General features: G+C 43.4%; 2 protein-coding genes across 2 annotated transcripts in view; one reads left to right on the forward strand and one right to left on the reverse strand.

Annotated features, from left to right (window-relative positions):
* Positions 1 to 16,075, reverse strand: part of gtpbp4 (GTP binding protein 4) — a 71,498-nt gene extending 55,423 nt beyond the window's left edge. Inside the window, exon 1 of the mRNA XM_060905960.1 lies at positions 15,971 to 16,075. Within this exon, the coding sequence (XP_060761943.1) occupies positions 15,971 to 16,018 (48 nt within the window). The 5' untranslated portion in view covers positions 16,019 to 16,075. The remainder of the gene's footprint in view (positions 1 to 15,970) is intronic.
* LOC132871191 (piggyBac transposable element-derived protein 4-like) lies at positions 9,318 to 12,218 on the forward strand. The gene is made up of 2 exons (XM_060905298.1): positions 9,318 to 9,996; positions 10,755 to 12,218. Exons 1-2 carry the CDS (start codon positions 9,440 to 9,442, stop codon positions 11,878 to 11,880), a joined length of 1,683 nt encoding a protein of 560 aa, XP_060761281.1. The 5' UTR covers positions 9,318 to 9,439; the 3' UTR covers positions 11,881 to 12,218.
* Positions 16,076 to 17,478: the final 1,403 nt, after the last annotated feature.

Consider the following 17,478-nt stretch of genomic DNA (forward strand, 5'->3'; position numbering starts at 1 on the left):
ACATTTATGATTATCATGTAGAATCTATAGCTCTACGTACCTTTATCTTATGTCGTTTCACAACACATGTTCTGACAGGAGGACTGTCTTTGGATCCGGCATAGCTACTAGTAGACCCCCTCCGGAATACTGGCAGTGTTGCCAGATTGGGCTTTTTCCCGCCCAGTTGAGCGGTTTCAAGTGCATTTTGGTGGGTTTTGAACATATTTTGGGCTGGAAAACTTCAGCAGTATTTGGCAACAGATACTTCTGATGTTTTCCAGCCCAAAATATGTTCAAAACCCACCAAAATGCACTTGAAACCGCTCAACTGGGCGGGAAAAATCCCAATCTGGCAACACTGTGTAGGCACTGCTGATGGTAGTAACATACGTTTGTGCTGAACTGAACACCCAAGAGATTCTTTTAAGCTGGGAAGGGTGTCAAAACAATCGAAATCGAAGTGTTCAGAGCACAGGACGGATGTTGGTGAGGCCTCCCACTTGTCACGAGTGTGCCTGACTTGCTTCACCCACTTCGCATGCAGCTCGGGATCTCTGGGAAACTTGAATAAACTTACCCCATCCTTGTAGGTTTTGGAGCAAAAGCCGGCAGCACAACGCGAAGGCATAATAACTTATTTATATATATATATATCTCATATGTATCAGCTGGATAGTACAGTGGTAACGCTCACTGACTACGACGCAGGAGATCGGGGTTCGAATCCCGGTCGGGGCAAAACATCATCCAGTAAGGGTCCTTAGGCAAAACCCCTCATGATATATCAGCCTACCTCAGGAATGAGTGAAGACATAACTGATAGAGTCATACCGGCTCAGACGTCGCCCGGGTCAACAAGGTCTGCCTCAGTTGCTAGGGAACCAGGGCATCTGGAACAAGACATCTATGGACGAGGACAGAAAATACGGATTTGCTGGAATGCTACTATACAAGCAATCCCAGAGAGAGGGGATACATGCGAATGTGGGACCATTAGATACTTCGAAACCCACAATCAATTCTAACAAAGAAACAGCTATTAGCCCAGTGTTCCAACATCTGTAATCGAAATCACAACTAGAGATTAATGAAATACAACAACGATGCCAACGGAACCAGGAAGACAGGTCAGCGGGGAGATGTCATCATCCCCACAACCAGAGATTGGGTACCAAGCCCCAACAGCCTCAACACAAGAGCTGCTGACCTGAGAAGGAATCTCGTGACCTGAGAAGGAAGATCGTGACCCAACTGGAAACCTGGAGCCCCCGACGAATACCAAAGCTGAGTTGCCAAGTACCTTCAGAAGATCTACTAGTAGATGTGAATGCTGCTCTGAAGACAATCTCCACAAAAACCATCACTGAGACCAACAAGCTGATACACAGTACAGCAACAGTAATCATGGAGATGCTTGGACACAAGGGACATAAACAGTATCCACCATGGAAGAGACATCATCCAGTAAGGGTCCTTAGGCAAAACCCCTCATGATATATCAGCCTACCTCAGGGTAGAGGGAAGAGACGATTAGAGGCCAAGATAAAGGCAGCACGGAGAGAAGTTAGCCAGCTAGCTGAACTACAGGAAGTACAACTCACTCTCCATACCAGAGGCACTCGAAACTGCCAAACAGCGACTAATAGCTCTGGCCACCCGGTTGAAGAGATACGCCAAGGAGGGAGAGGCCAGGAGAATAAACAAGCTGTTCTCCACTGAACCAGCCAAGGTGTACTCTCAGTGGCAGGGGAACAACAACTGGTCAGACCCACCAAGAGCTGAGGTGGAAAAATACTGGAAAGACATATGGGAAGGCATCACACAACAAGAGCTGACCACAGCAGCCTCCCAGAACAAGAACCAGTAACCATCTCAATGGCAGACGTCCAAGAAAGAGTGTCAAAGATGAAGAGCTGGACAGCACCAGGCCCCGATATGATCCATACGTACTGGCTGAAGAAGCTAACTGCACTCCATGAACACAGATGAACCGGCTGCTGATGGAACCCACCCCGAATGGCTAACCCAAGGCAGGAGAGTCCTAATCATGAAGGACCCCCAGAAGGGACCCATTACCGGCCAATTACCTGTCTCTGCACAACATGGAAGGCAAGTCAGGCATCATTGAGAGGAATTTGCAGTAACACCAGAGGAGCCAAGCACCAGCTACTGGTCGATAGAACAGTTGCCCGAGACTGTAAGAAGAGACAGACCAACCTGTGCACTGCCTGGATTGACTACAAGAAAGCCTACGACTCAATGCCACACACATGGATACTGGAATGTCTGGAACTGTATAAGATCAACAGGAACCTAAGGACCTTCATCTAGAACTCAATGGAAATGTGGAAGACAACCCTAGAGGCCAACTCAAAACCCATTGCCCAAGTCAACATCAAGTGCGGCATATACCAAGGAGATGCGCTATCACCACTGCTGTTCTGCATAGGCCTGAACCCCCTCAGTCAGATCATCACGAAGAGCGGCTACGGGTACCGATTCCGTAGTGGGGCAACAATCAGCCACCTGCTCTACATGGATGACATCAAGCTGTATGCCAGGAACGAGCGAGAAATAGACTCGCTGATCCACACCACCCGGATCTACAGCGATGACATAGGGATGTCATTCGGATTGGACAAGTGTGGCCGGATGGTCTCAAAGAGAGGCAAGATGATCCGGACTGAGGGGATTGACCTACCAGAGGGCAACATAGGTGATATCCAAGACAGCTACAAGTACCTTGGCATCCCACAGGCTAATGGAAACCATGAAGAGGCCACAAGGAAGTCAACCACAGCCAAATACCTCCAGAGAGTAAGGCAGGTCCTGAAAAATCAGCTGAATGGTAAGAACAAGGTCCGAGCCATCAACATGTACGCACTACCAGTCATCAGATACCCCGCTGGTATCATAAACTGGCCAAAGGAGGAGATAGAAGCCACAGATATCAAGACTAGAAAGCTCCTCACCATGTATGGAAGGTTCCACCCCAAGTCCAGCACCCTGAGACTATACACTAAGCGGAAAGAGGGAGGCCGAGGGCTAGTGAGCATCAAGACCACGGTCCAGGATGAAACATCGAAAATCCGAGAATACATCAGAAAGATGGCCCCAAAGGATGAACTGCTAAGTGAATGTCTCAGGCAGCAGAACCCTGATGAGAGTGCAGAGGAGGAGGAGGAACAGACAACCTGGAGAGACAAACCCCTACATGGCATGTACCACCGTCAGATAGAGGAAGTGGCTGATATCAAGAAATCCTACCAGTGGCTGGATAATGCAGGACTGACAGACAGCACAGAGGCACTAATCATGGCAGCACAAGAACAGGCCATAAGCACAAGAGCCATAGAGGCCAGGATCTACCAGAGTAGATCAGACCCAAGATGCAGACTGTGCAAAGAAGCCCCTGAAACAGTCCAGCACATAGTAGCAGGGTGTAAGATGCTAGCTGGATCAGCGTACATGGAGAGGCACAACCAAGTGGCTGGGATAGTATACAGGAACATCTGCAACCAGTATGGAACAGAAGTACCCAAGTCCCAATGGGCCATACCACAGAAGGTGGCTGAGAACAACAGGGCCAAGGTTCTGTGGGACTTCAGCTTCCAGACTGACAAACAGATCCTGGCTAACCAACCGGACATGGTGGTGGTGGACAAAGAGCAGAAGAGGGTGGTGGTGATAGATGTGGCGATCCCAGCTGACGCCAACATCAGGAAGAAGGAACATGAGAAGTATCAAGGGTTGAAAGAGCAGCTGGAACGGATGTGGAAGGTCAAGGGTTGCATGGTCCCCGTGGTAGTGGGGGCACTTGGGGCAGTAACCCCCAAACTGGGAGAGTGGCTCCAGCAAATCCCAGGAACAACATCTGAAGCCTCACTCCAGAAGAGCGCAGTCCTAGGAACATCGAAGATACTGCGCAGAACCCTCAAACTCCCAGGCCTCTGGTAGAGGACCCGAGCTTGAGGATGACATGGATACCACCCCCACCCCCCGCCGGGGGTGAGAAGGAGATTTATATATTATATATATATATATATATATATATATATATATATATATATATATATATAATGTATAATAATAATAATAATGACAAACTGAACACATATATAAAATAATGTATAATAATAATGACAAACTGAACACCTGTCGCATCAACAATAAACTGGTAAGTTAGGAGGAAGGTTCTTTCGCTGACGTCATATAGCCCCTCCTCCTCTTTCGTCTCGTGTGCTGCAGCCCCGTCAAATTTGCCCAAATAGCCGCGTTTATCATAACTTGTGAAATAGGCGCCTTCGTGAATTAATATATGGATCATCGGGAATTACTTTTTATGTTATAAAACATCGCCAAAGATGTCAAAAACGTGTCATCAGCACTTTAAACTGGAAGACTGAATGCCAACAAAGCCTTCCCGTGTGTGTGAACAAGCCTTCCCGTGTGTGTGAATTTATAAGAGTATGAAAGCTCTGTGCACCTGTTATTTCTCCTAATGCTTTTTCTAGCCCAAGGCCATTTAATTATAAAAAGACCTAGCTCTAGCCTCAGTGTACTCAAGTTAATATTCAACAAGTCTGCAAGTTGATGTAACATGGACAGAACTTTGGTCTGGATAGTAAAGCTTTTAACAAGGTTGCATGGTCTGGCACGACTCAGTACAGTCTACTGATACATACACAAGCGCATCATACTTAGCAGCTTTACTGCAGTGTTTCTCTACTGCTGGGCCGCAGCCCACCATACCATCTTGAAAAAAAAAAAAAGCTTGTTTTTTTTTTTCCCAAGCTTGAAGCCAAATCCTAATAGAGATGAAAGTGGAGCAAAGAAAAAAAAACCCTGAACTTTTGAAAGTCAAACCAAGATGTGTGTGTGTGGGGGGGGGGACCCCTGCATTCTAGACATTGAGCCCCGTTTATCAATCTTTTAGTAGAGTTGTGCGTTTGCATAAGTTAAAGTGAACTAAAAATTTCCAATTCATATTTATGCGAGTTGAAGCCAATTGTTTACATTAGTTTGTATTGTCTGTAAATTTAAACACTTAAACACACCAATGAATACCAAATTTCTCATGTAAATCAGGGGCATAGTCTCATCTCATTATCTCTAGCCACTTTATCCTTCTACAGGGTCGCAGGCAAGCTGAAGCCTATCCCAGCTGACTACGGGCGAAAGGCAGGGTACACCCTGGACAAGTCGCCAGGTCATCACAGGGCTGACACATAGACACAGACAACCATTCACACTCACATTCACACCTACGGTCAATTTAGAGTCACCAGTTAACCTAACCTGCATGTCTTTGGACTGTGGGGGAAACCGGAGCACCCGGAGGAAACCCACACGGACACGGGGAGAACATGCAAACTCCACACAGAAAGGCCCTCGCCGGCCCCGGGGCTCGAACCCAGGACCTTCTTGCTGTGAGGCGACAGCGCTAACCACTACACCACCGTGCCGCCGGGGCATAGTTAGGATTTTTTTTTTTTGGGGGGGGGGGGGGGGGGGGGGGGGGGTTGTCCACACACTGACTACGTTTGCATGCACATCCAAATCGTACATGCACACGATGAAATCGAGCTATTGTGTGAGGTGCATTGTGCACCCGAGCCACAGGTGGCGCTACACGCCCCATCGTGTTGGTACACTTCCGGTTGTCGTCATGAAGAGCTATTCAAGAGTGTAAACAAAGTTATCAGTTCCGTGTTCTCCATTGCGCGTTTTTCTCCCGTCCATGAATTTTAATATATTCAACTCCTTAAGCTGAATGAGCATGAACTCTGTCTCTTCATTGCTCCAGAAGTGCACGTTTCTGCTCGCCATTTTCTCTTCTTCGTTTGTTCCTCCTGACCTCTTCTGCTGCTCGCTACTACTGTTGTCATGCCGACCGAGGCTGTTGTGTTTCCCGCTTGTGGTCTCGTCACTCGTCACTTCCGGAAGGGGCAGTAAGTAGCTCGACTACTAGCTCGATAGGGTATATATGCACTAAGTAGCTCGGCAGAAATCGCATAATCTAGGTCGTGTAGCTCGATTCCGAGAAATCAAGCTCGGTTCAATTTCAGCCGAATTAAGGTGTATACATGGCATTCTGAACTTCGATTTCAGTCGAGCAACGGCAGAAATTCGATTCTCTCTATGTGCATGTAAACGCACTGACTGACTGGCAGCCTGAGTACATTATGTAACCAAAAATAATTACCGTTGCTAGTTTTAAGTAGCTTAGAAACCAGCTCTTCCATTATTGCTGTTTCTTCCACATTTTCTTGATGTTGTGTTCTAGAAATGGCAATAAAGCTTAGCTTCGAAACCACAAAATGCAACTTTGATGGAAAAAAATATATAATAAATTGTTTACCTCTCTTCATGTCAAAAGGAGGAGGAAAGTTTTGCTTGTTTTGACATGGCGAATTATTAACACGAGGAAATACTTATAATTCGCAACTAAAAAGACTGCAGCTACACTGGCAGCTTGAACATGCTTTCTAGTGCAATTGTGTTGCGCAGAACGGTGCCAGTCCTGCGTGCCTTAGCACGTGCACCTGAAGGCACACCTTGGCGAGCGCGCCACGAGCTCCGGCACACGCGCCGTTAACAAAGAACACCTGTCTTTAATCAATGAACTATGTTTGGACTATTTAAGGACTGCACCCATGCAAGGATGATGTGAAGTATTACGCCATGTCTAGGAACGCGAAAAATCCGAAAAATAAATTTCTCCATTCAGAAAACCGGAGATTTTCAAGAGTGTTGTCAAATATCCGGATTTCATCCCTGCACTAAATAGTTCAGAATGTCAGTTTCCCAAACCCGGTAGCTGGTTTGTTGAACACCTTAAGAGGATTAATACATTTGTGGGTAAATTAAGAAGAACAAGTCTTTATTATTGTCACGGTCTTCCTTTGCATTTAACCCCCCCCACACACACACACACACAGTGGGCTGAATAAATAAATACGTTTGTGGGTAAATTCTATGGACCTGTGATGCCTGCTGGAAAAGAGCAGGGAGGATTGAAAATCAAGCAGCTGTGGTTTGTTTACACCTGACACTAAAACTTCTTGCGTCCTAGCAACCATCGCAAAGATGCGTATAAAGCCCAGAAATTCCTCCTTACCCAGGCAAAAACGATACAGGAGTTCTCTTATAGTGTCCCGATCCCTAGATCTTTAACCCAGCCACATATAAAAAGTTGGATGCCTCCATGCTCTTCCAGGTTTTCATCTGTTTGTCCTGTAGAACGATGTCTGCAGCACCAGGTTGTTCGAGATATTGGGAAATCAATAGGTTGATAATTTTCCAACTCATAATGAATGAATAACTTTATTTAAATATGAGAAGTTGATCAGCAGAGTTGGGGGGGTCGTGCATGTACAGATACAAATAATTACGCATACAAAAGATTAAAATAAACAAACAATCTTAAAAAAAAACCTTAATATCTGTTGATTATCTGTTATTTATCTTCACGTTAAATTCACGGATTGGGCGCCTACAAAGTGGTCTCTCCTCTGCACATTTTACTGAGAACTTGTACGAAACCTCTGATCTGCTGAGGAGTGTTGGCTATAAACCCATATTGAAAGAGGGTGCAGTACCAACAATTAAAGGAAAAGAAAACTACAGGAAAAGGAAAGTAAGTTCAGTTGCACCAGTTCGCGAGCCGAGCAGTAATGGCGGAGTACTCAGTATGGAGAAAATGGAGAATGCGTGGACCAGTCGTCAGATATCTCGACTGGATATGCTTCCCTCAGCAACAATATCTCACCCTTACGTGGAGGAAGTGAATGAACGAAGAACTGAAAGTCAGATTGTTTCAAAACAATCGGCCACAAGCTCAGTCTCAAAGGTCATAGGCAACGGTTGTCAAATGCACATTTGAAACTTTATATATTAAAAAACCCTCTGTAATTTTCTTCTGGTCCCAAGAAGCATTGTTAATAATTAAAATAAGTTAGAATAAATTAGCGCGGATCGCGGCGAATTTCTGTTCGGCGATTTTCGTGACTACTCGGCGCGTGACGTCATTCAAGACAAAGAAACCGCTTGAGTTGAGTCCACTTCCGTTTACTTGCATTGCCGTTCAGCTTGAGTGCAGTTCAGGAATTTCCAAAGAAAAAACATGCCTTAAATGTTGTGCAGTGAACTGTAACAATGGGATCAGTTCAGGAAGAAGTTTTTACCTTTTTCCGAGAGAGGAGAAGAGATGGAGAGTGGATTGGCTTTTTCCAGAAGAGAAGAGGCAGAGCGAGAGGATTGGCTTTTTCCGAAAGAGGAGACGAGGCGGAGAGTGGATTGTGCACGTGAAACAAAATCAAGCAGTCAAAGAAGAAATGGACCAGCAACGCTCAAGCAAAAAGGAGAAGATTGGAGGTAAACATTTTTACTTTTGCTTGTAATTGACAAGTCAAGAATCCTGAGGGATCCTTGACTTGTGGAAATGAGACAAAAGGGATATTTCCTCGCTTAGAGTAGGCTATAAACAGTATGCCACAGATGGCAGGCTAATGTGGCCTACCGGCGCACTGTCAAGTAATCGTTGCCTGTATCCACTAGGGAGGGCGGTTTAATTATTCTTCAAAAGGGCTCCTATTTAGTATTACGACGAAAGTAGGAATTTATCATAACTACCAGGATAAATCATTTGGGTGCGAGTCTTGTTGAGGTCCGGGGTCACCGCGATCAGAGTCAGCCGAGTTGCTGTCCGATTCCAAGGCTTCACGGTCAAACCAGTGAGCCACATTCACCAATTGCTTCGCAACAGCCATAGGTTCATACATATATGGTTTCACCTCTCGATATTCAATTTGGAGAGTTCCTACTTCAAAATCGCTATCAGACATTTTACACAACCTCTCACGACCAAAGTCCGTACACGTGTGCTCGGTTCGCAGGTAAACACAGAACTGCCCCCAGTCTGTTTGGCTTGAATGACATCATGACGACTGTCCCCTGGCGGTGACAGTGCGCATAAGTGAGATGTAAACAAACCTTCGGAAATTGGGCAAAACAGTATATTTTAACCGTTTTATTCAATTTTAGGGTGCAAATTAGACACTAGGAAGACTGAATTCACTTTTTGGGTTGTTCCTCTAGACAATAAAGTTGATATTCTACGTTTCACCTCCGACCATTGCCTATGACCTTTAACCCATTGACGCCGGATGCTGCGTCGCGCAACATTGCCCCTAGCGCCGGTTGTTGCATAACGCAACATTGCCCCAAATGCCGGTTGCTGCATAACGCAGCATTGTTGATTTGTCATTTTTTTCAAGGCGCATGCAGCATGTAATGCACAATCATTAGTTCAAATACACGTGGTGGGTGTTTTCGATTTTTTAAGACCATGTGACCAAAAATGTGTTGTGTGATTTGTCGATAATAACGTCAATCAATCAGCCATACTCGCTGTTCTGCACACGTGCGTTTGTTTAGCTATTTAACACCGGCGAAAATGGCTGCGGTTACTGCGGAGACATGCTGTGACAGTGATGGAAGTGATGTGGAGTTGGAGGGGGGTGAACAGATTTTAATCGAGGAAGAGATAGAGGGAGATGTGCCGGAAGACCCCTTAGATAGAGAACAGGAGTGGGATTTGTTTCGAGAGGATGATGAGGAGGAGGAATTCCAAGGCTTCCAAGTGGACTGGCAGTCAGATGGATTTCACCCCCCACGTCAACAAAAGTTCACTCGGACACCTGGGCTAAAGGTGCCGATATCTGAAGATGCAAGCCCTTTAGATGTATTTTCGAATATTTTCACTGAGGAAGTTTGGGATATGTTGGTGACACAGACAAATGTATATGCTGATCAGACGCGCGGTCACACACCATCAAACTTAAAGTGGAGCGCCGTCTCAAAACAGGAAATGAAATCATTCATCGGTCTCTGCATAACTTTTGGGATAATGAAACTACCAACTCGCCGGGATTACTGGAGACAGAGCAAGTGGCTGTATCAGACAAATGTCCCCCGAGTGATGGCACGAGATCGCTTCGACATGATCTGGAGGTAATTATTTATTCTTGCGCTCTCTTCTGACGACTTCTGTGTCTTATTGCGTGGCGTTACCCTTATGAAAAAAAAAAACCTCGGCGAATTACTGCAGTATGAAAACTAGGATTTTTTTAAACTAGTGTTACTGCAGTATACAGTATAATTGCATAATGCAAGACATACGATGCAGGGTTGTATTAATTTATTATTAATAATAATAAAATTAATAAATTATTATTATTATTATTAAATAATAATAATAATAATAATAATAATAATAATAATATTATTATTATTATTATTATTATTATTATTATTTTGCAGTGATGTCTCCATCATGGCCAGTAATGTACCCGAAGTGGTGTTAGAGCCTTCTACTAGGCCTACTACTACTACTACTACTAATAATAATAATAATAATAATGATATGCTTTAGTGATAGTATAGTAACAGTATATAGCAATAGTAATAGTAGTATAATAAATAGCAGTATTGGGCAGTAACTTTTACTTTATCCTGAATCATAAAGCAAAACTACATGTCCCAAATACCTAAATGTCCCAAATGTACAACATTGATAAATAGTAATACAATTATAAATAAATAACTTAAATAACAATACATATGGAATAGATAAATAAATTCATATGCATAGCACAATACACAAAAATAAAAACAATAATGGCCAACACGTGCACGTCATAAGTTTACATGGACATCATCATAAAGAAATCCAGCCAGCAAAAACTTTTTGAATCTTGAATCATGTTTAGATATCTACATCTCCAAGACAACACTGACCCTAAAGTGGACAAATCGGACAAGCTATGGAAACTGCGGTGCTTCTTGGACCTCCTCCTGAACCAATACCAGGCCCTTTATGAAGTTAATGGTATCGTGACCGTGGACGAGTCCATGGTCAAGTACAAAGGGCGGCTGGCATTCCGGCAGTACCTCCCCATGAAGCCAGTAAAATGGGGAGTGAAGGTATGGGTGATGGCAGAAAGTACAACTGGCTACGTCACCAGCTTTCAGGTGTATACGGGGGCCACAGAGGGCAAGGCGGAGATCAACCTGGCGCACCGCATCGTCACCGACCTGGCCAGCCCATACTACGGATCACACCTGTCTGTTTACATGGATAACTTCTACACAAGCGTGCCCTTGCTGGTTTACCTGAAGGCAAGGGGAATTCAGGCTTGTGGGACGGTGCGCGCAAACAGAAGGGGCCTACCGAAGACCAAGGAGCTCAGCAAGCAGGCTGGCATGGCCAGGCATCAGTATCGGGTGGCTCAACAGGATGAGCTGACCTTGTGCGTGTGGCAGGACACCAAGGCAGTAATGGTCCTGTCCAACCACCATGACCCCATGGCTTTGGGGTCAGTGAAAAGGAAGTTCGAGGCTCAGCGTCAGGTGGAGGTCAAGGTGCCAGCCTGCCTTGCTGACTACCAGCAACATATGAAGGGTGTAGACCTGCTCGACCAGATGGTGGGGTACTACCAAATCGATCACAGGTCTTCAAAGTGGTGGAGGAGGCTGTTTTTTTATTTTTTGTCTGTGGCGTGCTACAATGCATTTGTGGCTGCCAGATCTGCTGGTGGAGATGAATGGAAGTACAGGAAGAGTGGCTACAAAGCCTGGTTGGAGGACTTAACGATGGAGCTGTGCGTCCCAGTAACCAAGAGAAGTGCTCCCCACCAGATGCTCCCCACCAGCCTATCTGGAGCTTCAGCTGGGCATGATCTGGCCCAGATCAGCAACAAGAGAAAGACCTGCAGGGATTGTGCCAAAAAGCACACTGGCACCAATGTGCGCCCGGGGTCTACACTGATGGGATGCAGGCAGTGCAATATTCCCCTGCACCGCGAGTGCTTCATGCACCACGTTCTACGACAGTAGTGTGTGTGTGTGTGTGTGTGTGTATAAAAGATGGGTGTGTGTGAGGTCAGTGTCAGTCTTTGGAAATTTGTTCCTCCGGTCGTTTCCCCTGGTCATTTCCTCCAGTTCCTCCTCAGGACTTTCACCACTTCTCCTCACTCCTTTCCCACCTTTCTCCCATGACAAAGTGCCTTGTTCCATGTTAGATGAATTAATCTATGTGTTGACATGTTTTTAGATCAATTGATCTGTGTTGATATGTCGTTCTTTATATGAATGAATCATATAATACTGATTTTTACTCATCTGACTCTGAGATTTGTTTTTTTTTATAAAAATGTGTTAGTGTTAATGCTGAATGAGCATGATCCAATAAAAGCAGAGAATTTTATCTTTTAAATGCAATTTATTTCATGTCTCTATGTGCTTCAGAGGCTGAGATATTGAATTTTTCATAGGCATTTTCAATTAATTATTTTTATTTCAGAAAACCCTCAGGCAGATGGGGACCTTTTCTAAAAACTGTCTTAGGCATTTGCAGATGTTTTTTTGCAGGCGTTTCAGGCGTCAATGGGTTAAAGGGATAGTTCGGGATTTTTGACATGAATCTGTATGGCATCCCCATCAATAGTGTCGTGTAAACACACTGACTTACCCCTGACAGCATCCTGAGAGTCCAGTTCTTGTCCAGTTTTGGTCCAGACGAAAGTAGTCCGGCAAGTTTGTTGGGGTCACGAAAGTAAAACGTTTTTCGTCTCAAAACAGTATGTGTTCAAAAGAGTGATATATTTGCATCACAAAACCGTTGCCAAATAAAAAGTCAGACCTCGAAATCGCTTGGCACTATTTTCTCTCCCTCGGTATCACTGCGCGCTGTCATGCTGACATCTGCGCAGGAATCAACACCTTTCCCATTGTTTGGCAGTGATTAGGAGTTCAGATCAGCGGCGCTAACAAGCTAATTTGAGAGCAAGAACAGCGACAAATTTATCACCTTCTATAACCTATACAATAATATATTTGTGAAAATGGTGCGCACTTGCGACTATCCAGGCTGTAGCAACAAAGATGTGGCTGAATCTCCGCATACATTTCACCGTCGTAGTCAGAAATGTTGTTGCTAACTTTGCTAGCAGTAAACAATGTAGTGATGTGTCGGTCACAAATTATCCGGTTCAAAGAGCCGGCTCTTTGAAGTGAACGACGGGAGCCGGCTCTTCGGTGGGAGCCGAATTAGTTTTTTGTCCTTAGGTGCCTCAGAGAGAGAGAGACAGAGTTCAGCTCAGCTGAAGGATGATTGTCTATTTGACAACCATGATCATTGTTTTGTTGCCATGAATTCCTAAAGCTCATGATATAAATTGTCACTCATAAATTGACAGGTTCGGTCGGCAACCGCCTTGGCATGGCCAGATTAATCTGCGGTATACAACGAGACAGCAGTCATTATAACAGGAGCATATTTGCTGTTCCAGCGGCTTCTCATTACTGGTGGAGCAGAGTGCGGCACTTTTTTCTCTTTTTACGTGCGCTCAAGGTGCCACATATTTTGTTGCACATTGTTCTGTGTTTGTTAAAATAATTTCCAACTTTGCTTCATAGTTTATTAGGCCTGATTTATACTTCATAATTTATTTTGTGGCATTTTGTTCAAGGTCGAGTGTGAAATAAAGCCATAAAGGATAAACAGTTGATGTCTTCTGTGTATTTTATATTGGTAATATAACACAGTTTTGCACTGTTTGTGAGAAAATAATTTATTAATTTGTAAGTAAGTTTTATTTCTATAGCTAGAACATTGTTACACGGCTATACTTTACAAAGCTTTACAATGGCTACAAAAACTAAAATGGAAAACATCCTATTGATAAAATATAAATAATAATGTAATTAATTAACTAATTAATTGCAGCAATTAAATCAAAAATAAAATCTCAGGAGCCGTTTGGGAGCCGAAAGAGCCGGCTCCTTATAGTAAGAAGAGCCAAAAGAGCTGGCTCCCGAAAAAGAGCCGAAATTCCCATCATTAAAACAATGAATGAAACAGCCGTGGCTGTCACCTGGCGGCAGCGCGCAGTGATAAGAAGGGAGAGAAAATAGTGCCAAGCGATTTCGAGGTCTGACTTTTTATTTGGCAACGGTTTTGTGATGCAAATATATCACTCTTTTGAACACATTGTTTTGAGACGAAAAACGTTTTACTTTCGTGACCCCAACAAACTTGCCGGACTACTTTCATCTGGACCAAAACTGGACAAGAACTGGACTCACAGGATGCTGTCAGGGGTAAGTCAGTGTGTTTGCATGACACTATTGATGGGGATGCCATACAGATTCATGTCAAAAATCCCGAACTATCCTTTTAAGGAAGTGAGAACACACAGATGGGTAAGATGCAATGCTCATTTGGTTACATAACAAAACAACACTACTCACTGTTTACCTGCATTTAGATTAATACATGTAACTTGTATTGTGTTTAAGTTACCGGTATAAGATTATTTAATTTGCTTCAGAATGTGATTGTCTCAGTTCATCTGATTATTTAATTAGCCTTTTACGTCTTATCAGTGAAAATGCATGCATGTACATGTATGTCGCATAAGTTATAATACCTATCCTGTTTTAATGAGAGTCACGAGACTGTCAGTTCAATTCCATCCAATTCTCCAGACGGCTTTGTTCTCTGACTATTTCGTAAGGTGGGGGCCTCCGTGTCCGACATGTTTCTATTGGATTCACTTCCTGATGGTTCGAACTGATACGGTTCTACGTGTATAGCAGTAGCATGTACACACATGCCAATTTCAGGACTAATCACAGTCAGATGTACTACTATCTAAGGAATCCGAAGAATCGCCAATAAATCCGAACGAAGAGGTCATTGCAACCACTCTCGCCTGCCGAGTCTGGCTTTGGTCTATAGCATCAGTTCCCGCTGAGATATCACCCACTCAGGGCTGGCTGGCTCAGTGGGGCAGCTCGAATGCCAACTTTGCGGTCAATTTTAACTCTTAAAAATATATATATTTTTTATTCCCAATTATGCAGCATACAAGAGTCAAGGATGTTGATACTATCCACTCAGAAATGTATTTAAAAATAAAAGGTTCTGTGCATCTCCTTTAAAGAAAATTCATTTTTCTTGAACAATATTTGGTCTCTGAAAATGAAAGTTTGATTTTTTTTAAATCTACAACTAATTGTACCTAAAATAAGTTTGAGAATAAATCCACTGGAGTACCTTTAAACAATAAGGGAAGCATATTTACGGTGGTACCATAAATAACAGACATGGATATAAATTTACACTACAGGTAGGAAAATATTTTTGGCAGGAAAAAAAATAATTCAGAACACCGATTATAGCCTTCTAACTCAATATTCGACCAATATCAATCGTTTTTGTCCCTATTAAACATTTGGACCCAAAGAGATGAAAAAATAGGGCACAGGTTTAAAACCTCCTGGAATTCCCCCTTTAAAAAGGTGGGTGTCTTTAATGTCCAGTAGTGTATACTTCATGTTGCGAAGGAAATCTGGTGTAGTCATAAGACACAATATATCCCAGCCTGTACACATGGTATCTATCCTCACTTTACAAAATTCATGGCGAAAATATGTCATCTATTTCCAGTAAGAAAAAAAGTTATGCATAATAAAATGCTTATAAGCACCCGAAGTGTGGTCAAAATTCTGCATTAATTAATAACAGCACATTATTTCGTCATGGTTCTTTATTATAATTATGGAAGTAACATTATTGTGGTGATAATTGATACTAAAAAGTCTAATTCTTTTCAATATAATGCACTTGGGATTTTGTACTGAAAATAAAACTGGTGAATATTACTAATTTCTGAAAAATCCATTCATTCATTAATAAAAAGAGAAGAGAGGGAAGCTATAAAAAAGTTCATTCATAAATCGTAGCTAAAACATGAAATAAAACGTTCAAATATGACTCGACTCAGTTGTAACTGTAGGTAACGATAGCTAGCCATGTTAACTCAGCCAACTTACTCACCTGTCAAAAGCAGCCACGTTTACAACAGGCACATAATGACGTACATAACATATTTTAAAAACAGTTCATAGGTGAAAAACTTACCTTTGCAGTCGGAATCACCATAATCTTTTTAAAGTTGTACAGTGCCATGATGTCAACACACGTGCTACCAGCGTTTTACGGCACCGGAAAAGACTGAATCCAACCATCGCAGTGAGTCACCAAGAGCGGCTCAAAAGGCACAGCTCCTCTCACACTGCCCCCTCGCGGCCACGCCGTAAAAACGCATTATATCTTAATGTTTTCGGTGTAATACTGAAGTTGTTCACTAGATACATTTAGCACACCTCTAGATTTAAATCATTGACTGATTAATTGATTCAGACATCATATAAGGATTGGTGGTGGGACTGGGTTGGGCTACGCCCCATTAACATTCCCATTATCAAGTACGTTAATGAAATCACATGCCAACCTGGAAGGCCAAATACAGCCCGCTGCCTCCTTTCATTCAACAGTATTCTGCTACTGCACATTTTCACATAGGGTTCTCAGTGCAGCGACTGTACAGTGTGCGAGTATGGAAGTGTATTGCTGCTGCGCAAGAAAAAAAAAAATCAGTATCACATTATAATGTGGAAAGTTGACTGTGATAACAAGATGTTTATGTTATAACAAGAATTTTTCATGTTATAACAAGATATTTTCACATTATTATCCAATTATCCAGATGAAAAAGACTGATATTAAACATAAATTAGTTAAGCAAAAATATTTATTAAGTCACAATTGTTTACTCATCCTGTTAGGGGAGGTGGAAGTGTGGTGAGATAAGGATCCACAAGCAGAACACAGACAATAATCCAATAATAAAAAAAAAAACCCGTGATTTAATCCAGGGGAAAAGGGCGTGGCAAAAAGGTGAACAAACGGGACAAAAACAAATGGCAAAATAGTCCAGGTAAAAAGAGAAAAAACTTGACAAAGACACAAGGCAGACAAGGACAAAAACACTAGAGCAAAAAACCATAAACAAGAAGAAAACCCTAAGTGCAAAAACCATAAACTAGAAAAATAGCTTGAGCAAAAACCATGAAATGCAATAAAGGCAAAGAAACAGCTGGAAATAGCAAAACGAGAAGTCCTGGCAAAGTCAGGGTCTGAGAACGGCCTTTATATAGGCAGGGGTGAAAAGCAAAAAGTGAGTTGAAGGTGAGCTGGAATTCCTGTCCCGGATCGGCGCTGGCATGGGAGATCCGTAATCTGCGGAGTGGATGTCCAGGTTGGAGCATGACAGTACCCCTCCCTTCAACGAGCGCCTCCAGGCGCTTTAGGAAGAGCGTCAGGGTGTTGCCGGTGGGAATCAGAGATGAAGGTTGGTTCCAAGATGAACCTGGCAGGGACCCAACTTCTCTCCTCGGGACTGTAACCTTCCTAGTCCACCAGGTACTGGAGTCCTCTGCCTTGCCGCTGCACCTTCAACAGCTTTTTGACCGTGTAGGCAAAGAACTGGAAACCAGAGGTTTAAGCTGTGACACGTGGAAAGTGGGCGGCACGGTGGTGTAGTGGTTAGCGCTGTCGCCTCACAGCAAGAAGGTCTGGGTTCGAGC

This window comes from Neoarius graeffei, chromosome 23 (genome assembly GCF_027579695.1).
Source record: "Neoarius graeffei isolate fNeoGra1 chromosome 23, fNeoGra1.pri, whole genome shotgun sequence".
NCBI lineage: Eukaryota > Metazoa > Chordata > Actinopteri > Siluriformes > Ariidae > Neoarius > Neoarius graeffei.